At 40.3% G+C, this 22,908-nt stretch overlaps 2 protein-coding genes across 2 annotated transcripts in view; one reads left to right on the top strand and one right to left on the bottom strand.

The window, feature by feature from the left end:
- The window catches only part of LOC127546887 (uncharacterized), a 64,019-nt gene that overhangs the window by 39,245 nt on the left and 1,866 nt on the right, over nucleotides 1–22,908 (top strand). The gene's annotated exons all lie outside the window — the stretch shown is intronic.
- Nucleotides 8,951–22,796, bottom strand: PIF1 (PIF1 5'-to-3' DNA helicase). Its single transcript, XM_051980870.1, has 12 exons — nucleotides 21,522–22,796; nucleotides 20,384–20,519; nucleotides 19,992–20,117; nucleotides 19,444–19,597; nucleotides 19,152–19,266; nucleotides 18,587–18,693; nucleotides 14,831–14,970; nucleotides 12,784–12,890; nucleotides 12,421–12,508; nucleotides 12,044–12,189; nucleotides 11,268–11,444; nucleotides 8,951–10,947 (listed from the first exon to the last, which is right to left on the bottom strand). Exons 1-12 carry the CDS (start codon nucleotides 22,056–22,058, stop codon nucleotides 10,858–10,860), a joined length of 1,923 nt encoding a protein of 640 aa, XP_051836830.1. The 5' UTR covers nucleotides 22,059–22,796; the 3' UTR covers nucleotides 8,951–10,857.

The raw sequence follows: 22,908 nt of genomic DNA, 5'->3' as shown, positions 1-22,908 counted from the left end.
GAGGAGTTGAGCTCTTCAATCACAGGATATGCATTTATAAAATCAGATATATCTTCTCCTTCATTTTTTGCTTTAATTAATGCTTTTTCTAATCTTGTTAAATTCTGCTTTACAGGAGAAGCTGACTGTGTTTCTGTCTCTCTCCCTCCCCCTTGTTCCATCCATGAAGGGTTAATTGAGGGGGGAGGGTCATGAGATGTGGAATCACCTAATTCCTCCTGCTGTAAAGTATCATACTCAGAATTGTAATTAACTCCATTCTTATCTGATTCATCCTCCTTTTCACCTAGTAAAGTTGGTACTTCTTCCTCCTGTACTTTCCTTTTCATCATTCTATCACTTAAATAACTTCTTATAGCCAATTGTATTACATTATATGTATTAATTATTGAGTTAGGCCCATTTTTATCATAGAATTGACAAAGATCCTCTCCAACCAATTTCCATTCATTTAGATCTAATTCCTTATCAAGAGAGAAACAAGGACATATTTCCTTTACAGTTTGTAAAAATTCAGTGATTTGCTGTAAACTTATAATTAAACCTTGGCTTTCCATAATTTTGACAATGCTCTCTAAACATTTTCCTTGAACAGAAACAGGCTGTTTTCTAAATATCTGTCCCATCTTAGATGAAATTCTACTTTAACTCTTCTAACAAAATTTCTTTGTTTCACTCACCCTAATTTCTGGGTTGATGAGTCTTTTCCACTGGATCAGGATCAGAGGCTTTTCCACTTGAATCAGGATCGGAGCTTTTCCACTGAAATCCACTGAGGGGTCTGTTTGCCCCACGTTGGGCGCCAAAATGTTGTGATCTAGTTCTGATGGATTTGAATCGGTCCCTGTTCGGGCGCCAAATGCGGTGGGCTTTTTCTTCTCAAAATTCAGCCAGGTGATAAAAGTTCAGATCTTTTATTATATCCAATATAGCCCGGTTAGCTTAGAGGCCTATCTCTCTGCTTGGTTCCAAGAGCTCTCTCCGAATGTCACCAAATCCAAAGGTCTGGTCCTTCAGCCTCTGCCTCAGTTTTCTTCAGCCTCCAGCCAGCTCCAACTCTTCATTCCGCTGAAATCTCGACTTGTAGCATCTTCACTCTCCGAAGAACACTTCTTCTGCCACCAGCCAGCCAAGTGGAAAATATTCTGCCTTGCCTCGGAGAGAGGGCTTCTGGCGTAACTCTACTGAAATCTGACCGAGAGCTTCTGTCTGTTTCTTTTATCCAAGAGGGAGGAATTGTGGGATACGAGAGAGAGGGATTATGGATTTTCTCCCATAGTGCTCTCTGGCCCAACGAGCTTCAAGGGAGGTGTGAACTCATTGAACTCCAATGAGTAAAGGTGTGAACACAAGCCTTGTATTAATTAGTTCTACTTAGTACCTTGTTTCAGGTTCTGCCCAAAACATCTTCTTGTAAGATTAGATCAACTCTAATTACTTAGCAGTTAGTAAGGATTCCAACAACTATTATACACTAGCTCCCGTCGGTACTATACACTGTTATATACAAGCTACCGTCATGTACTATTACACACTAGCTACCATCATTTACTATACTATTCTACACTAGCTCCCATCCGTACTATACACTGTTATATGCAAGCTACCGTCATGTACTATTACACACTAGCTACCATCATTTACTATACTATTCTACACTAGCTCCCGTAGGTACTATACACTGTTATATACAAGCTACCATCATGTATTATTACACACTAGCTACCATCATTTACTATACTATTCTACACTAGCTCCCGTCCGTACTATACACTGTTATATGCAAGCTACCATCATTTACTATTACACACTAGCTACCATCATTTACTATACTATTCTACACTAGCTCCCGTATGTACTATACACTGTTATATGCAAGCTACCATCATTTACTATACTATTCTACACTAGCTCCCGTCCGTACTATACACTGTTATATGCAAGCTACCATCATTTACTATTACACACTAGCTACCATCATTTACTATACTATTATACACTAGCTCCCGTCGGTACTATACACTGTTATATACAAGCTACCGTCATGTACTATTACACACTAGCTACCATCATTTACTATACTATTCTACACTAGCTCCCGTCCGTACTATACACTGTTATATACAAGCTACCGTCATGTACTATTACACACTAGCTACCATCATTTACTATACTATTCTACACTAGCTCCCGTCCGTACTATACACTGTTATATACAAGCTACCATCATTTACTATTATACACTAGCTCCCGTCGGTACTATACACTGTTATATACAAGCTACCGTCATGTACTATTACACACTAGCTACCATCATTTACTATACTATTCTACACTAGCTCCCATCCGTACTATACACTGTTATATGCAAGCTACCGTCATGTACTATTACACACTAGCTACCATCATTTACTATACTATTCTACACTAGCTCCCGTAGGTACTATACACTGTTATATACAAGCTACCATCATGTATTATTACACACTAGCTACCATCATTTACTATACTATTCTACACTAGCTCCCATCCGTACTATACACTGTTATATGCAAGCTACCATCATTTACTATTACACACTAGCTACCATCATTTACTATACTATTCTACACTAGCTCCCGTATGTACTATACACTGTTATATGCAAGCTACCATCATTTACTATACTATTCTACACTAGCTCCCGTCCGTACTATACACTGTTATATGCAAGCTACCATCATTTACTATTACACACTAGCTACCATCATTTACTATACTATTCTACACTAGCTCCCGTCCGTACTATACACTGTTATATACAAGCTACCGTCATGTACTATTACACACTAGCTACCATCATTTACTATACTATTCTACACTAGCTCCCGTCCGTACTATACACTGTTATATACAAGCTACCGTCATGTACTATTACACACTAGCTACCATCATTTACTATACTATTCTACACTAGCTCCCGTCCGTACTATACACTGTTATATACAAGCTACCGTCATGTACTATTACACACTAGCTACCATCATTTACTATACTATTCTACACTAGCTCCCGTCCGTACTATACACTGTTATATACAAGCTACCGTCATGTACTATTACACACTAGCTACCATCATTTACTATACTATTCTACACTAGCTCCCGTCCGTACTATACACTGTTATATACAAGCTACCGTCATGTACTATTACACACTAGCTACCATCATTTAGTATACTATTCTACACTAGCTCCCGTCCGTACTATACACTGTTATATACAAGCTACCGTCATGTACTATTACACACTAGCTACCATCATTTACTATACTATTCTACACTAGCTCCCGTCCGTACTATACACTGTTATATACAAGCTACCGTCATGTACTATTACACACTAGCTACCATCATTTACTATACTATTCTACACTAGCTCCCGTCCGTACTATACACTGTTATATACAAGCTACCATCATTTACTATTATACACTAGCTCCCGTCGGTACTATACACTGTTATATACAAGCTACCGTCATGTACTATTACACACTAGCTACCATCATTTACTATACTATTCTACACTAGCTCCCGTCCGTACTATACACTGTTATATACAAGCTACCGTCATGTACTATTACACACTAGCTACCATCATTTACTATACTATTCTACACTAGCTCCCGTCCGTACTATACACTGTTATATACAAGCTACCATCATTTACTATTATACACTAGCTCCCGTCGGTACTATACACTGTTATATACAAGCTACCGTCATGTACTATTACACACTAGCTACCATCATTTACTATACTATTCTACACTAGCTCCCATCCGTACTATACACTGTTATATGCAAGCTACCGTCATGTACTATTACACACTAGCTACCATCATTTACTATACTATTCTACACTAGCTCCCGTAGGTACTATACACTGTTATATACAAGCTACCATCATGTATTATTACACACTAGCTACCATCATTTACTATACTATTCTACACTAGCTCCCATCCGTACTATACACTGTTATATGCAAGCTACCATCATTTACTATTACACACTAGCTACCATCATTTACTATACTATTCTACACTAGCTCCCGTATGTACTATACACTGTTATATGCAAGCTACCATCATTTACTATACTATTCTACACTAGCTCCCGTCCGTACTATACACTGTTATATGCAAGCTACCATCATTTACTATTACACACTAGCTACCATCATTTACTATACTATTCTACACTAGCTCCCGTCCGTACTATACACTGTTATATACAAGCTACCGTCATGTACTATTACACACTAGCTACCATCATTTACTATACTATTCTACACTAGCTCCCGTCCGTACTATACACTGTTATATACAAGCTACCGTCATGTACTATTACACACTAGCTACCATCATTTACTATACTATTCTACACTAGCTCCCGTCCGTACTATACACTGTTATATACAAGCTACCGTCATGTACTATTACACACTAGCTACCATCATTTACTATACTATTCTACACTAGCTCCCGTCCGTACTATACACTGTTATATACAAGCTACCGTCATGTACTATTACACACTAGCTACCATCATTTACTATACTATTCTACACTAGCTCCCGTCCGTACTATACACTGTTATATACAAGCTACCGTCATGTACTATTACACACTAGCTACCATCATTTAGTATACTATTCTACACTAGCTCCCGTCCGTACTATACACTGTTATATACAAGCTACCGTCATGTACTATTACACACTAGCTACCATCATTTACTATACTATTCTACACTAGCTCCCGTCCGTACTATACACTGTTATATACAAGCTACCGTCATGTACTATTACACACTAGCTACCATCATTTACTATACTATTCTACACTAGCTCCCGTCCGTACTATACACTGTTATATACAAGCTACCATCATTTACTATTATACACTAGCTCCCGTCGGTACTATACACTGTTATATACAAGCTACCGTCATGTACTATTACACACTAGCTACCATCATTTACTATACTATTCTACACTAGCTCCCATCCGTACTATACACTGTTATATGCAAGCTACCGTCATGTACTATTACACACTAGCTACCATCATTTACTATACTATTCTACACACTAGCTCCCGTAGGTACTATACACTGTTATATACAAGCTACCATCATGTATTATTACACACTAGCTACCATCATTTACTATACTATTCTACACTAGCTCCCGTCCGTACTATACACTGTTATATGCAAGCTACCATCATTTACTATTACACACTAGCTACCATCATTTACTATACTATTCTACACTAGCTCCCGTAGGTACTATACACTGTTATATGCAAGCTACCATCATGTACTATTACACACTAACTACCATCATTTACTATACTATTCTACACTAGCTCCCGTCCGTACTATACACTGTTATATACAAGCTACCATCATGTACTATTACACACTAGCTACCATCATTTACTATACTATTCTACACTAGCTCCCGTCCGTACTATACACTGTTATATACAAGCTACCATCATTTACTATTACACACTAGCTCCCGTCGGTACTATACACTGTTATATACAAGCTACCATCATGTACTATTACACACTAGCTACCATCATTTACTATACTATTCTACACTAGCTCCCGTCCGTACTATACACTGTTATATACAAGCTACCATCATGTACTATTACACACTAGCTACCATCATTTACTATACTATTCTACACTAGCTCCCGTCCGTACTATACACTGTTATATACAAGCTACCATCATTTACTATTACACACTAGCTACCATCATTTACTATACTATTCTACACTAGCTCCCGTACGTACTATACACTGTTATATACAAGCTACCATCATGTACTATTACACACTAGCTACCATCATTTACTATACTATTCTACACTAGCTCCCGTAGGTACTATACACTGTTATATACAAGCTACCATCATGTACTATTACACACTAGCTACCATCATTTACTATACTATTCTACACTAGCTCCCGTAGGTACTATATACTGTTATATACAAGCTACCATCATGTACTATTACACACTAGCTACCATCATGTACTATTACACACTAGCTACCATCATGTACTATTATACACTAGCTACCATTATTTACTATCCTACCATACACTAGCTCCCGTATATACTATACACTGTTATATACAAGCTACCATCTATTACTATTACACACTAGCTAGCATCATTTACTATACTATTATACACTAGCTACCATTATATGCTATACTATTAATATACTATTTTATACTATACTCTTATATATTAAATATGCAAAAATATTTTACTATACCACTATATACTAGCTACCATAAGTACTATGTATTCATATACAAATTACCATCATTTACTATTACACACTAGCTACCATCGTTTACTATACTATTATACACTAGCTACCATTATATGCTATACTATTAATATACTATTTTTTACTATACTATTATATATTAGATATGCAAAAATATTTTACTATACCACTATATCCTAGCTACCATAAGTACTATGTATTCATGTACAAACTACCATCACTTACTATTACACACTAGCTACCATCATGTACTATTATACACTAGCTACCATTATATGCTATACCATTAATATACTATTTTATACTATACTATTATATATTAGATATGCAAAAATATTTTACTATACCACTATATATTAGCTACCATAAGTACTATGTATTCATATACAAACTACCATTATTTACTATTATACACTAGCTCCCATTATCTACTGTACTGTTATATCCTAGCTACTGATCTATAACTTGCTAGTAGACACCAGCTACTATTTTATACTATTAGATATTATTAGATATATACTATACTATACTATTAGACTAGCTCATTATATACTATACTGTGAGACACTAGCTATTATGTACTATGCTATTAGACACTAGATGCTATACAATTTATTATATACTAGCTACTGTTATATACTATTATTTAGTATATAATTTGTTATATATATTATACATAATATATACATATTATAGATATTAGTATATTATTTATATATATGATATTCCCCCATTAGAATGTAAGGTTCTTTGAGGACAGTGATTTTTGTTTTGCTTTCTTTTTGTGTCCCTCAGCACTTACCACATATGCCTAGGGCACATAATGCTTAATAAATTTTTGGTGATCATTTGATTGACTTAACTGTATCATTCTATTGCTCAGATATTTCAGTGGCTCCCTTAAACGCCTACCAATTAAATTCAAATTGCTCTGCCTGGAATTCAAAGTCCTCCATATTTGGTACCCCATAAATTTCCAACTCTCTTGCTATTACTTTTCCATTATAGGCACAATGTTCTATTTTATAGCTTTCCTTTTTCCTGTCTTTGCTCATGTTATTTCTTATTCAAATCAAAATACTTTCCTTTGTTTCACAAAGATTTCACTTGTTTGGATAGCTAGGCCCAACTCCTTTGAAGGATTGAGAAACCTCACTTAAGAGGTTCTGATGACCTGGGCCTTGATGCAATAGCACAGCTTAATTAAAAAACAAGAACTTGGGGCAGCTAGGTGGCAGAGTGAATAGATCATTGGTGCTAGAGTCAGGAAGACTCAAGTTCAAATCTAGTCTCTAGCTGGGATAATCACAACCTCAGTTGCCTAAAAAAAGAAAAAAACATCTAGAAGATCTCCCCTTCAAAACTGAATTCTTCTCCCATCTGCGGTCTGGGATTGTCTTCCATGACTTAATGCTTTCTGATTAAGCATTTTTCTTTCTTTTTTTTTTAAATTTATTTTTTTTATAATTTTTTATTGATAGAACCCATGCTGGGGTAATTTTTTACAACATTATCCCTTGCACTCACTTCTGTTCCGATTTTTTCCCCTCCCCCAGCTAGCAAGCAGTCCTATATATGTTAAATATGTTGCAGTATCCTAGATACAATATATGTGTGCAAAACCAAACAGTTTTCTTGTTGCACAGGGAGAATTGGATTCAGAAGGTATAAATAACCCGGGAAGAAAAACAAAAATGCAAGCAGTTTATATTCATTTCCCACTGATTAAGCATTTTTCAAGAAATCTTATCCAATTGTGTGACTCATGGGAGCTACCTTGATAAAAGAGAGCTTTTTTTCTTTTTCTTGTTTCTTGTTGTGGGTTTCTTGTTTTTTTGGGCTTGTTTTTGCTTTATGGTGATAACATGTACAGAAGGATATTGTCTTGTCATTTTCAGTCAGTTGTGTTATGGGGAAACATTAACTTAGCTGTCGTTCCTAAGTATGAGTTCCTTATCCAGAGACCAAAAAGCAGACATGCTGATGGAGGAACTGAATCATATCTATCTTGATATTCCCTTCATAAAGGAAGCCAGAAGGAAAAAAACAAAACAAAAAAAGGAAGTTGCAGCTGAATAGAACGCTGGTTCACAGATCCTCCTTGCAGAAATAAATGGAGTTGGACTTATTCCTATTTTGTAAAAGAGAAAAAACAAGCTCTGAAAAAGGTGACTGGTACCCATTGCCATCAAACAGGCAAAGGAGTGTGGGGAGTAAAGACCTATCCTGAGGTTTGGTGCTTAAGTCTGTCTTGTCAGAAGCACAGCCAGGAGAGGGATGGAGCATGACCAACCTAGTCCATCCTTCAATGGAGACACTATAGGAACTCAGCAATAGGAAGGGGGACCAACAGGGTGGAGGGGGATGTTGCAGGGTGAGAAAGTAGCCAAGGCACAGTGGCAAAATCCAGAGAATTGGCAGTACAGCTAGGAGATGTATGTGAACCTAAGGCTCCAGTCTAGTCACCACACTGCTACTCATTTGGCTTATTCATTCCTTCATTCATTTATACCAGGACTCCTGGTGAGAAACTTTCTCTATCAACTTGTATGTATTTTGCATTTTAGAAAGGCTCCTTTGGGAACGCCAAAAGGTTAAATGCTGGCTTTATTTGTCAGATATTATACATCATATCTCTCCTCCCAGGCTATAAACTCCAGTAAGGGTGGGGACTGTGTCTTATCTAAACTTTGTATATCTCCCTTAGTTTTGCCCTTGGTAGGATTGCTAATGAATGCCTTTATTTCTCACACAGCAGAATGTGTTCAAACTATTAGTCAATTTGTCTGATTAGCGAAAAGATAATGCTATAGGGTGCAACACATTCCAAATGTAATTCTTTGTCCTCAGAACATACAGTAGCTGAAGCTGTGAGGATGGCTTCCCAGTTGTGTATGATTGTGTATCTCTAAGGAAGATTTGGGCTCCTCGGCCAGAGATCCCCTAAAGTCTAGGGATCCTCAAACTTTTTAAATAGGGGGCCAGTTCACTGTCCCTCAGACTGTTGGAGGGCCGGACTATAGTAAAAACAAAAACTTTATTTTGTGGGCCTTTAAATAAAGTTTCTTTTAGTTTAAAGTCCTCAGTTGCTGCATCTGGCCTGCAGGCTGTAGTTTGAGGACCCCTGCCTAGACCTTACCTCTCCCTAGTGGCCATGCTGTTCTTTTCCTTATGATGTTTTTATTGTTTAAATGGTTCTTCTGGTTCTGCTGGCTTCACTTTATCAGTTCATATAAGTCTTGCCTGGTTTCTCTGAAACTATCTTTTTTGTCAATTTTTTTAATAGCACAATTAATATTCCATTATGTCCATATACCATAATTTTATCAGTTGATAGGTATCCCCTTAGTTTTCAGTGTCAAAAAGAATTGCTCTATTTTGTACATATGGTTCCCTTTTCTCTTTCTTTGATCTCTTTGGGATTTAGGTTCAATAGAGGTATCACTAGGCCCGGGGTATGAACACTGTAGTGATTTTTAGACATAGTTACAAATTGCTTTTTAGAATGTTACAATTCTACCAATAGTACTTTATTGTTCCTATTTTCTATCAACCTCTCCAACAATTGTCAATTTTGTTTTTTCCCCGTTTTTGCTGATCCTATGGGTGTGAAGCAGAACTTTAGAGTTGCTTACATTTATATTTAATTATTGGTGATTTGAAGCATTTTTTTCATGTAGTTGTAGATAGCTTACATGTCTTCTTTTGAAAACTGTCTGTTCATATCCTTTAACCATTTATCTCTCAGCAAATGGCTCTTGTTCTTATTGATTTAAATAATTTCCTGATATATTGTACTTTATCTCCACCAGTATAAATCATACACAAGCTTACCAACTAATAAGTTTTTTTGCATCATAGACTTTGGTGAGCCTCCATGTCAGAATAATGGCTTTAAATACATAAAATAAAACATTACAGGGTGACAAAGAAAATTAAATATATTGAAATACAGTTGTGTGTGAGTGCATCTATATTTACATATTTTTAAAAACCTCTGAATTAGAGATTATTTGTGGCCCACAGGAGTGAGTGAGAGAAGAGGAAGTTGAGTCATAGTCGACAAGGGGAAGAGAATCTTTTTCTCAGCTCCCAGCCCCTTCTGGAAATTATGGAAGTGAAAAAAATCACAACCCCCTCCATATAAAAGTGTGATCTCTGATTGGAAGACAAAGATGATGGATACACAGGACTAAAGTCCATGCTCTAATTGCCAGAGAAGTAGGATAAGGACTCCCTGCTCAGAGGGAAGATTGAGGTAGTAGAAGACACTTTTCCCTGCCCAGAGATGAACAAAAAAAGGATGATATCGGCGAGAAGTCACAGGGACCCTCCCCTTGAAAATGAAGGAGAGGGACATAGCACTTACAAGATAAAGATCTCGGGCTGAAAGGGCCCTCACATGCCATTCTGTCCATTCCTCTCATTTTATGGATGAGGAAGTGGAGGCCTGGAGCTTAAGTGCTGAGTTCAAGATTATACAGGAAGTATGAGAATTAGGATTTTCTGCCCTTTTTGAGGCTGGAACTTGTGTCAGGGTCTATGTTTTCTTGTTCTGAATCATTTTCATGCTCATTCAAATAAGCCTAGGACAGAAACAGACAGATCAGCATTCAGTACCTCTTCCCTGTACCTGGAGACACCGTTCTGTCTAGACATCCCAGCCCCTTTCTGCCCTCATTCTACTATTAACTCTCTTCCCTGGGGATCACCTGACTGATTTTTCCTAAATTAATGCAGTAAAGGGACCTCCAGATGGTCATTTTTATCACCCTACACCTGCATGGTTTCCCTACAGAGCGGATCCCTTGCCAGTCCATTCCTCCTAGGTGTTGCCCTAGGGCCCAAACCAGCCTTCCAGAGCATTTCTCTCTTCTGGTTCATCCATCACAGCCATCTCAGTTACCTGCTGCCGTAGAGAGGCATAGTACTTCAGCACGCGAGGATCGCACCGTACCACAGAGGGGTCAAAATCCAGCACTCGCAAACCCTGCAGGCTTCGAGCTCGTGAGAGGGCCACGTAGGCCTGGCCACTCTCAAACACCCGGGCCAGTGAGATCTCCACACAGTCAAGAGTCATGCCCTAGAACATGGGAGGCAAATACCTCTGTTAGCTGCAATTTCAGGCCTCCAAAGGTCCTGAAGAGTAGCTTCCTAAAGGGTGAAGGGGGAAAAAGGCAGGAGGTAGTAAACAAAAACTGGGATCTGGGCAAGAGGAAAGAGAGAAATACAGATATATCATCTTACAGTGAGAAAGTTTTAGAGGGACAGTGACTCCCTTGAGGCCACAGAAACCATACTAGTGGATGCTAAAGCAGAAAGATAGAGGTGCAATGCCAGGAGAAGAGATTCAGCAACAGCCCTATTGACCCTTGGCTCACAAAATGGCTTGGCAATGCTCTGAAATATGTGCTCCTGGGGAAGGAGGATGGAGTCCCCCAAAAGCTTGCTCTGTGCCCTTGAGATACAAGGAGATATATATCTATACATTTATATCTATATCTATCTATAGATAGATATAAATATATATTCCATGACTTCTGGAAACATATTCTTAAAGACACAGACTTTCTTATCCCCCCTTCCATACCTAAGTCATCAGACTCTCCCCCAGCCTCCACTTTAGCCAAGGATTCATCCTGTATATTCCTCTGCCTCTTCCACCCTGTCCTTGGTTCTCACCTGACTCTTGTGAATGGACAGAGCCCAGGCTAAGCGGAGGGGCAGCTGTTGCCTGGTGAGGAGCTGGCCACCAGGGCCATGAACAGTCCATCGTTCAGTCCGTATAACCTCTGTGACTCCACATAGGAATTTCACTCTGGGAAGCCCTGGTTGGGGTAGGCAGGGAGTGAAGAAGAGAAAACCAGCCTATTAATACTCAGCTAAGAAGGGAGTGGAAGCGAGCCATGAAGACCTAAGGTCAAAGAATCAGGACCCTGGCAGTTTGTCCAGAAACCTCATCTCATCCTACTATTGCTGGTCCTTCTTCCCTTGGAACTGGGGGTTGCCCCTCCAGCTAAAGCTGCTTTTTATCCCAATGGAAGCCAAGGAGATCTTACCTCTACCATCTGCTTCAAATCCAACCACGACCCCTCGGGCTCCATTTACCAGACCCTGAGACACTGCCAAGTTCTTCACCAGCATCACCTAGTGATGAGATCATAAGTCTATAAGAAATGGAAAGACCCTTACTGATAGTTTGGTGGTTATCCCCTTATGGGGCAGGGTGGTGAGATGGGAATAAGACACACCAGCCCACAGAGAAGGAGACCCAAGCTCTAGAACTAACAGGGCAAAGGGAGAGAAAGCCAGGCTCAAAAACTGAGGGGAAGCATGGGCAGGCAAGGAAGGAGGACCCTGGAGATGGCCTTGCTGGGATTTGGGACTCAGCTCTGCCCCTGCGGTCCAGCCTTCCCACTCACCTGGGCCCCCAACTTGAGCTGCAGGAGGTGACTCACTGGACACTGAGAATCAATAGTCTTCACCATGTCTGGGTCACTGTCCACAGCTTCATAGCTGTAGACTTGGCCTGGGTGAACACAATATGATAGGCACTGAAAAATATTTCCCATGTGAAAAGTTGAAGATATGCAATTTAAATAAGACATGGCCTTAACTCTATAAGAGTTACAGTCTGAGAATAAATAGGATTCAGAGGCAAGGCATTATCTGGCAATATCTCTTCAAAAAAAAAAAGGAAGGAAAAACAAGATGAACAATAATAACAATAATACCATTAATTACCCATCATACAGAGGGTGAAACTGAGCCCAAGAAAGATTGTTGTTCATCCCTTTTCCCCCCACTTTTTTTGGGTGGGGTGAGGCAGTTGAGGTTAACTAGCATATAACTAGTAAATGTTAAGTGTCTGAGGTTGGATTTGAACTCAGTCCTCTTGATTCGAGGACACTGTACCATCCAGCCGCCTCCTCATCCTTCATTTTTGAAGAGGACTGATGATATTGCCAGGTGATGTCTTCACTCCTGGCTGAAATAGGTTTAAATAGGGCAGAATAGTGCAGTTATCAACCTCCCTCTCTCTTTCCCACAGTCATTGGAAGTCCAGTGGCAGGACAAAAAGTCAAGATAACTGGACTCTCCAGGGTCCCTTCATGGCCATTGGAATAAATTGTTCTCCTCCACCCCTTCCGCCAGGGAAGGCATGGGGTAGACTCAGCAATGGGTTTGAGGGATGATTAGGAAAGCAGAGAAGGTAGAGGATTCTGTAGATTGGATAATCTAAGAAGGAAACAACTTGAGAGCTAGACCTTGAAAGATAGTAATTGCCACTGAGGAAAATGGCTTAGTAGGACTTGGCAATATTTCCCTCCCTGGTCTATTGATCTCTCTTGGCGTGGATGTTACAATAAAATATTCATCCATTTAACTTAAAATTTCATGAAAATGCAAAGATCCTGAGAGTCACCGTATGGGGTCTTCATAGTCAAGAATACCTGAGGCTAAGGGGAGGCAAAGGGAGGACTGGTCAGTGAGGATTCAGTCCTGGGAGCACGGACTTCGTTTATTTTCCTGTGAATCATTTTTATAGGGGGAGGGCAGAGTAAGTGGATGCTACATCTGTAGCATCTGTAAAGGGATGAGGCACAGTGAGAAGGGGGGACAAAGATGACAATGAGAGATGACAGTTTTCCAAGGCTAGCTAGCTCTGGTGATCCAGATCCTATGATTATCCAAATCTTACCCAAGCCCTAAGTCTTAGATCTATATAAAACAGGAGTCATCCCATGGAACTGGTACAGGGATGGGTGTCCTGGTCCCTTCCAGCAGGATATGTGCTCTGACCCCTTGCTAAAAAATATATGACTGGGGCTCCTGGTTGGTCCCCTGCTCCCGGGAGGAGAGGAGAGGAAATTGAAGAGGAGGAATGTGTCAAAGAAATTGGCAACTGAGTAAGAAGGAGCTGCCCACTTGGTGGATGGAGGAGAGATGGTGATGGATGGCTTCCTCCACTTTGCTGAAACGCAGCCAGCATCTGAGAGAGAGATTAACTGACTTGCTCTAGCCACACACTTGTGTATGAGGCCACACTAGAAGCCAGATTTTCCTGATTCCAGTCAAGGGCTCTTGACTACTCCATCAAAAATCCTAGTGAGGATTTCCTTTTGTCAAAGTGGCAGAATTCTGGGCCCCGATATGTCTGTGTGTTTGTGTGAACTCACATACATCCATATTTCCTCATTTATTTCTCCGACAGCCCAGGGTAGTTGCTATTAATACCTCCATTTTACAGATGAAGGAATGGAAAATGAGTAGGTTAAATGATTTGCCCAGAGCCACACAGCAGTAAGCATCTGAGATGGTGTTAAAACACATAAGTTCTGACTCCATTTCCACTACAACCCCTATTAGGCAGGCCTGCAGTCTACAGCTCCAACTCTCTGGAATAGTTTTCCTTTCTCTGCCTTTTCAAGGCACTACCTTTTCAAGGCCCATTTATTTCCTCCTTACCGGGCAGCTGCTGCAGCCTTCGCTCATTGGTCAACGCCACATCATCCTGATGGGTACAGAGTCTTGTGGCCAGGATCCCATCGTGCTCCACTTTATGTTTGGCTGTGGCCTTTAGCTGCTGGGTCACCTCATCTGAGCACCTGAGGTAGGGAGAATGGGGAATCATTATTAGGGTAGACACTGTCTTACTTTTCCCCAACCCACTGGAGACCACACTCCACTGGCAGGAAAGCTAAGGGAGATGATGTCCTGGTAAGAGTGTGTGCGTGGCCCTGTTTGTAGTGGCTAGAAACTGGAAAATGAATGGATGCCCATCAATTGGAGAATGGCTGGGTAAATTGTGGTATATGAATGTTATGGAATATTATTGTTCTGTAAGAAATGACCAGCAGGATGAATACAGAGAGGCTTGGAGAGACCTACATGAACTGATGCTGAGTGAAATGAGCAGAACCAGGAGATCATTATACACTTCGACAACGATATTGTATGAGGACATATTTTGATGGAAGTGGATTTCTTTGACAAAGAGACCTAACTGAGTTTCAATGGATAAATGATGGACAGAAGCAGCTACACCCAAAGAAAGAACACTGGGAAACGAATGTGAACTATCTGCATTTTTGATTTTCTTCCCGGGTTATTTTTATCTTCTGAATCCAATTCTCCCTGTGCAATAAGAGAACTGTTCGGTTCTGCAAACATATATTGTATCTAGGATATACTGCAACATATCCAACATATAAAGGACTGCTTGCCATCTAGGGGAGGGGTGGAGGGAGGGAGGGGAAAAATCGAAACAGAAGCGAGTCCAAGGGATAATGTTGTAAAAAATTACCCTGGCATGGATTCTGTCAATATAAAGTTATTATTAAATTAAAAAAAAAAAAAAGAGTGTGTGCATGAAATGGATTTTGCAAAGTTACAAGGCATGTGACTCCAAGTAATATAAGAAGGTACTCCCAGTCCCAACGTTTTGCAGAGGTGGAAGGTCCATGGGGGTCAAATATTATATCAGTTTTTCAGAATTTTTTGATATATTGATCAGTATTCTCTTCCTCCTCCTTTTTTCCTCTTTAAAATATTTGTTACTAAATGCTTGTTGATAAATCCTCTCTCTTAAGTTATTGTCTGTTTCTAGAAATGCTTTCTCTCTTCTATCCATTCATCCCTATTCTCCCCCATCCTTTAAGGCTTAGGTCCAGGCCTGTTTTCATCATGAGGTCTTCTCTGATTAGCACTTACCCTCAGGACATATTGAGAAGAGGGCTGGGGAGTTTGGGATCAGGGAGGCCTGAAGACCTGATTTCTCATTTCCTTGCTCCAAGACATACGTTCTTTGTGACGTTGGGCAAGTCACTTAACCACCTCTAAGCCCTGGTTTCTCGATCTGTAAAATGAGGACAATAATATCTACACTAATTACCTGACAGGCTGATGAAAGGCTAAAATGAACCTGTAAAATGCTCTGCAAACTTTTACAAACTCCTCCTTTTTTGGGTGAGTAATTGGGATTAAGTGGTTTATCCAGGCTCACACAACTAGTAAGTGTCAACATTTTAACTCAGGTCTTCTGATTCCAGGTTCAGTACTCTATTCACTGTGCCACTTAGTTGTCCTATCTGATAATCTTCAACTTCTCTCTGTTGCCTCTCTCTTGCTCCTGGCAATGTTTAACTGTTCCTCATCTGACTTTCCACAAAACTTATGTACTAAACCAGAGAATTCCATATTGGATTGCTCATTGGTTGGCAGTTATTTTCCTATAGTTCCAAATGTCTCATTTGTCTTTTTCCCCCAGTTACAATGTAACTGCTGTGGGGTCATACAGCTAGGAGACTCCAGTTAAGGGTTCTTCACTGGCGTACAGTGAATTTTAAATATTTTGATAACTTTCATTGTAATTAATTCATAATTCTTTTTAATTTTATTTTATACACTTAAAAAACCATGATTCTGAGATGGCATGTATAAGGTTTGCCAGAGTTCATAACATGAAAAGATTAAGAGAACCTCTAATCTGGGGCATGATGTGGCTCTCCATTCTTTTTGCCTCTTTCTTCATGACAATTAATCTTCCTGCTCCTCATCCTTATCATTAGTTGTCTTGCTCTATGTGAGCATATAGAAAGCTCTCAATAAACAATTGTTGACTGATTTTAATTCACTAAAAATGTTTCTTTCAAAATGTTTATCATGATATATGGATAGTTTCAGAAAAACTTGAGAAGACTTGTTTGAAGCAATGTAAAGTGAGCAGAACTAGGAGAACATGGTACAAAGTTAACAGAATATTGTAAAATTAACCACCTGTGAAAAACTTAGTAACTGATCAATACAATGATCCAGAACAATTCTAAAGGCCTCAGGATAAAACATGCTATCCACCTCCATATAGAGAAATGATGGACTCAGAGTGCAATACTAAAGCATATTGTTTCCTTTAATTTTCTTGCCTTCTCTCCATCCCCAGTCCAAATATGGCTAATAGGGATAATTCAGAAATATATATGTAATGGGTATTATGTTTCTTGACTTCTTAATAGGTACAGGAAGGGATGAAGGGAGGAGGGTGAGATTAAATTTTTTTTAAAAGTCTCATTCTTTCTTTTTCAGAGGCATTATGGAATAAATAGAACATTGATCTTAAAATTGAGAAGATCTGAATTGATTTTTTTCCCTCTTTTGTTAACTTTTTTTCTTAATTAAAGCTTTTTATTTACAAAACATATACATAGGTAATTTTTCAACATTGACCCTTGCAAAACCTTCTATTCCAGCTTTTCCCTTCTTTCCCCCCACCCCCTCCCCTAGAGGGCAGGTAGTCTAATACATGTTAAATATGTTCAAATGTATGTTAAATCCAATATATGTATACATAGTTATACAGTTATCTTGCTGCACAAGAAAAATTAGATTGAGAAAAAAAAATGCAAGTAGTGAACTACTCTCAGTTCCCACAGGTCTCTCTCTGGGTATAGATGACTTTCTTCATTACTGAACAAGTAGAACTGGTTTGAATCATCTCATTGTTGAAGAGAGCAAAGTCCATCAGAATTGATTATATAGGAAGATCTGAATTCAAAAGCTACTTCACACACTTACTATCCTTAATAGCTGTGTGACCCTAAACAAGTCATTTAATTTCTGGGCCTCAGTTTCGATCTTTATAGAAAGAGTTGGACTAGACGGCTTCTAAGGCTCCTTATAGTTCTATAGCTATGATCCTACAATTTCTTCCTCTACATAGTTCATGCCCTCATCATTGTCAGTAGCTTTGGACTATGGCTCCCTCCCTCTAGGCTTTTTCTCTTTGGACCTCTGCCATACCACTGTATAATTAATCTTTCCTTACCACTACTTAGGCTGTGTAGCCTTTCTGATAAGAAAATTTCAGTGGCTCCTATTTCTTACCCTATCAAATCTAAATTCCCCTGTAGAATTAGGGTCGTTCTTTTATTCCTGCACCAATGTGATCCCAAGATCATAATTACTGGTATTGGCACCTGGGGCAAGCAATAGGAAATGGATCCTTAAATCAATTTTCTAATTTCTCATACAAACTATAGCAACAAGCATAGAATAACTTCCCTTTGCTTTTCTCCCTTTTCCATCTTGTCCCTACAAATCCAATCAGTCACCCCTTTTACTGATCCTTCCTTCTGCTGAGTAAATTTAAATCACAGGATAGTGTCATGTTCTTTCTACACGTACAGCTTCAAACAAACAAAAAACTTCCACAAAGCTTGAACTCACCTGCCTAGCCTAACAGCCTGTAACAGTGAAATAAAAGTCTGGTCTGTCTGTCTCCACACTTCAGTCAGCTCCATAGTCAACTGGATACATTTCCTCCAGCTTTTTGCCTGGTAGGGGGAGAGACAGAAACAGAGAGAGGGGGAGGGAGGAGGGAAGGAGAGTAGATGAGAAAGAGGGAAGGAGGAAGAACAAGAGAATAAAAAAAGTGGGTAAGAACTCCTTTGCATAAGTGGGAGACTATGGGTGTAGAACATTGTGCATACTGCCAAACTGGGTTTTACATTTTGCATTGTTTATTTCTAAAGTACTTTTTCTCTTTTTTATTTTTTATACTGATGGATTGAGAGGCAGAGAGTAGAAAAGGTGATATCTGGAAATAAAAAATATATAAATTAAAAAAGAAATAGGGCAAATTATTTTTCTGATTAGAGAGGAGCAATCTCATTGTCTAAGTGTGACAGATACTCAAGTAAGAAAGGGGAGATTCTAGTTTGATGAGAAGAGAGGAAAATGTGGATAATTCGATTTTACTGGAGAAAAAAAGAGCATGATTGGGGACAGACACCTGGAAGCAGAACTGAGGGGGCTGGTTGTTCTTGGTCACTGGTGGCAGCTGCAGGAAGTCTCCACAAATGATGAGTTGAATCCCCCCAAAGGGCTTGTCCTGCTGTCTAACAGCTCTGGAAAGGAAAAGGAAGAGATGGGAAGGGGGCAATCTATCCAGATGGATAGATCTGGATGCTCCTCCAAGACTCACAAGCAACCTCGGGAATGGTCAGATCCTTGTCTACCTAACGTGGTACAATATTGCCCTTTCCCTTGAAACCATGCTATCCCTCCCTCTCCAACATACAAACCTGGCCACCGCTTCCAGCTTGTCAAACAGACTTGCCTCTACCATGGAGACTTCATCGATGACAAGGCGCTGACAGCTCACCCAACTCTGCCGTACATTGGCTCTCTGTGCTAGAGCCACACACTGGGAAAGAGGGGCCTTTCCTGACCCAATTCCTGGTAAAGGCAGAGTCTCAGCTTAGTCTTGTGAAGGGACTGACTTCCCCCTGGAGAGTCTCACCTATCTTTGGAGCCAGCCTTTTTAGACCTTAGCCCATCTTTTAGACTACAAAGAACTTTGCTCCAAGAACCCAGCTTCAGAAGTCTGCTTCAGGAAGACTATCTAGTCCAACCATTTCTTTTACAGATGAGGGAACTGAGGCCCAGAAAAGTTAAGTAATGTGCTTAAGATCAAACAGAAAGTGTTAAGGGTGACATTTGAATTGAGGTCTTTTTCACTTTTATCTGAAGATTCTCCCTGAATTCTAATATCTTAACCTGTCTAGAAGCCTTGTCTTTCAGCTGTGCCCCAGCCCTGCCCCTTCCCATACCCTAATTCCCTACTACAAACCTGCAAAGGCATGAAGGGTGGTACCCCCAATGTGGCAGGCGGCCACTCCGGTGCTGGCTGTGACTACTGTGCCCTTTGGGGGGAGGGAGCCAAGGATCCTCTTCAGCAGGTAGGATTTCCCTGTCCCTGGTCAGGGGCCAAGGAGTTAGGGAAACATCAGATGACTTCCCAGGTGAGCCTTGAAGATCCCCAATACTTCCCTCCTTATGCTTGGTCCCCATTTCCTTTTTATAAAAAACCAATTTTATTTTATTTTCAGTTCAGAATTCTTTCCACCTCTCCCTCTGCCATCCATTGAGAAAACAAGAACAAAACTTAGAAAGAGGTAGAGCCAAGCAAAACAAATCCCCGCATTAACCTCCCCATTTCCTTTAAGCCCATGTGCTCCCCACCTGCACTTCCAGTGAAGAAGATGCTCTTGCCCCTCAGCACAGCACTGAGCACCCGTGCTTGCTCCTGGGACAATTGGGGTTTGGGGGTGGGAAGCTGGAGCCGATGCCTGAGTACTGTGCTCTTGGTAGAAGATATCTAGAAAGTAGAAGGGGAGGATTAGTTCAGGGTCAGAAGAGCTTTCTGAGAGCCAAGGAGCCCTTGAGAAACATGCTGGATTCAGAGGAAAAGTCAGAACCTGACTCTGTTGTGGAACATGCTGTATGACCGTAAGGAAATCACCTCCCTTCCCAATGTGCCCAATTTCTCATCTGAAAAATGAGACTCCTTGAAGCCAGGGACCTTCTCATTTTTTTCTTTATATACCTAGCACATAGCACAAGGCCTGGCACACAATAAATATTTGTTGATTAATCAGATCAGGTTCCTAAATCTCTGTTCCTTGTTAATTTTTCCCTTTCCCTCTAATCTTTCTTATCCTATAATATTTTTTTTTTGGGGGGGGGATAGAGGAATCATATACACCTGGAATTTTATCTACATAGGGAACTTGCAATGAAGAAAATCTTTCCACTAATATAAATTTGCAAATCTTCTATAACCAGGCCTTCAGGAAATTAAGTGATTTAAAGGACTATCAGGAGTCAGAGCAGGACTGAAACCCAGGTATTTCCAACTCTAAGGCCTGACTATCCATTATGCTATGTTGCCTTTCACTCAATATGATGACAATGTAAATATCTTATACATATATACCTCTTTTAAAAAAAAAAATCAGAACTTGACAAACACTAAATTAAGTAGTCATTTCCAAAATGGAACAGAAAAAGTGATTTGTCTACAAAATGGCAGACCTCTAGTATCATTTAAAAAATACACAAACTTAACCTACTTTTAAAAATATTTTTTCCAAATTACATTTTAAAACCACTTTATATATGTATTACCTTACAATACCTTGTGATGGGAAAGATTATCTCCTTGTTACAGGTAAGAAAATAGAAGTCCAAGGTCACAAAGATAGTTAAGTGGCAACTGGATTAGATGTGAGCTGTTCACCCCAGGGAGTTCCCATGATTCCTTTGTCGCCTTCTCTCCACCCCTGTACTCCCATTCTGCAGTTGCTGACTCAGTTCTCACCTTGCCAGACTGCTCTCGGTCTTGGGGACATTGCCGCTTCACAGGAGTTGTGTCCTGAGTTCCAGTGGCCACCAACGGTTGCATATTCTCTGGTTGGATAGGACTGATGTTATAAAAAGCCTGATGTCGGGGACCAAGCAGCCGGGATCGGAAAGGGGCTGGCCCTGGGCCGGGAGCTGTGGCCAGTTTAAGACGCAAAGTCCGTAGGAAGCGCCTCAGCCTGTCGGGTGGGCAGTCAGATAGCAATAGCTGGACGGGACCGGAGCTAAGGCCAGAGTCAGAATCAGGGCTGAGCCGAAGGGCACTTCGGCCAACAGCTGCAAATCGGGTGAAAAGTCTGGCACTGCGTAGGGGGAAGCAGCGGGACCGACCCGTCCCCTGAAGGCGCAGCATCAATTCCCTTCGCTCATTTCGGCCCAAGCTGAGCTCAGCATCCTTGATGGCCTGCCGTCTCCTGGGTTGTCCACCCGGGCTCAGCTCCTCTAGGGCCACACGGCAATGTAGCGCTGAGCCGCCTGGCTCCGACTCCGAGAGCATGGCAGGACAGCTCTGACCCTGTCCAGGGATAGAGTCTGTTAGAGGGGCACATAAGTCTGACACGAGACATGAGGAGGATAACGTCAGTCCACATGGGTTGTAGTACCCTAGATGATGGACATCTCCACGTGGAAATGGACAGATATTGAATTTAAACCAAAAGGATTTAAAAGAGGCCAAAAAAAAAAAAAAAAATTGGAGATGGAGGCTCTGTCATTTAAGTGCATGAGGGGCAAGCAGAAGAGATAGAGAATGTCATCCCCATAGAAGGAAGGATTGGGTAGAAGAGACGGTACAAGAATTGACTGAGGGTAGGTTCTAGAGCTGGAATATACACCAGAGGAAAGCTGAATCCCCATCATTTTGGGGATCCCAGAACTGGAAGAGATAAAACAAGAAATGGATAGGGTTTAATTTAATCAAATTCAATAAACATTTAGCATATCTCTCTGGTTGTTTCTTCATTTGTAAAAATATGGGTATTGGACTAGATGGCCTGTGAGGTCTCTAACAGCTAATCCAGATCTATGCTATCATAAGCGCGATCATATCATGCAAGGTGCATGAGCCCCGGGGATATAACAAGAAAACCAAACAATTTTTGCTTTCAAACAGCTTACATGAGGTGGCCCGAGAAGCAGATGGGATGGGGATTGGGACTTCGGATTTGACTGGAGACACACATTTAGGGATTGGTCACGAATGCATGGAGGCAGAGGATTTGTCACAGAACATAGAGGTACAGAATCAATGGTGTGGCAATGGGGACATCAGGATTGTCACAAGGATGGAGAAAAGAGAATCCAGAGGGACCAACGAGACCCTTCGTGGGGGTGGTGGGACACGTGGG

The sequence above is a fragment of the Antechinus flavipes genome, chromosome 2, assembly GCF_016432865.1.
Source record: "Antechinus flavipes isolate AdamAnt ecotype Samford, QLD, Australia chromosome 2, AdamAnt_v2, whole genome shotgun sequence".
Lineage (NCBI taxonomy): Eukaryota > Metazoa > Chordata > Mammalia > Dasyuromorphia > Dasyuridae > Antechinus > Antechinus flavipes.
Note: the sequence above shows the minus strand (reverse complement) of the source record. Positions and strands in the feature narration are given on the sequence as shown.

Coding starts and splice junctions, on each gene's coding strand:
- PIF1 (XM_051980870.1), bottom strand. CDS start 22,058: ATGCTCTCGGAGTCGGAGCCAGGCGGCTCAGCGCTACATTGCCGTGTG. Junction 19,598..19,991: donor CACCCTTCATGCCTTTGCAG/GTTTGTAGTAGG, acceptor TGCCTTTACCAG/GAATTGGGTCAGGAAAGGCC. Junction 12,190..12,420: donor ATTTGAAGCAGATGGTAGAG/GTAAGATCTCCT, acceptor TACCCCAACCAG/GGCTTCCCAGAGTGAAATTC.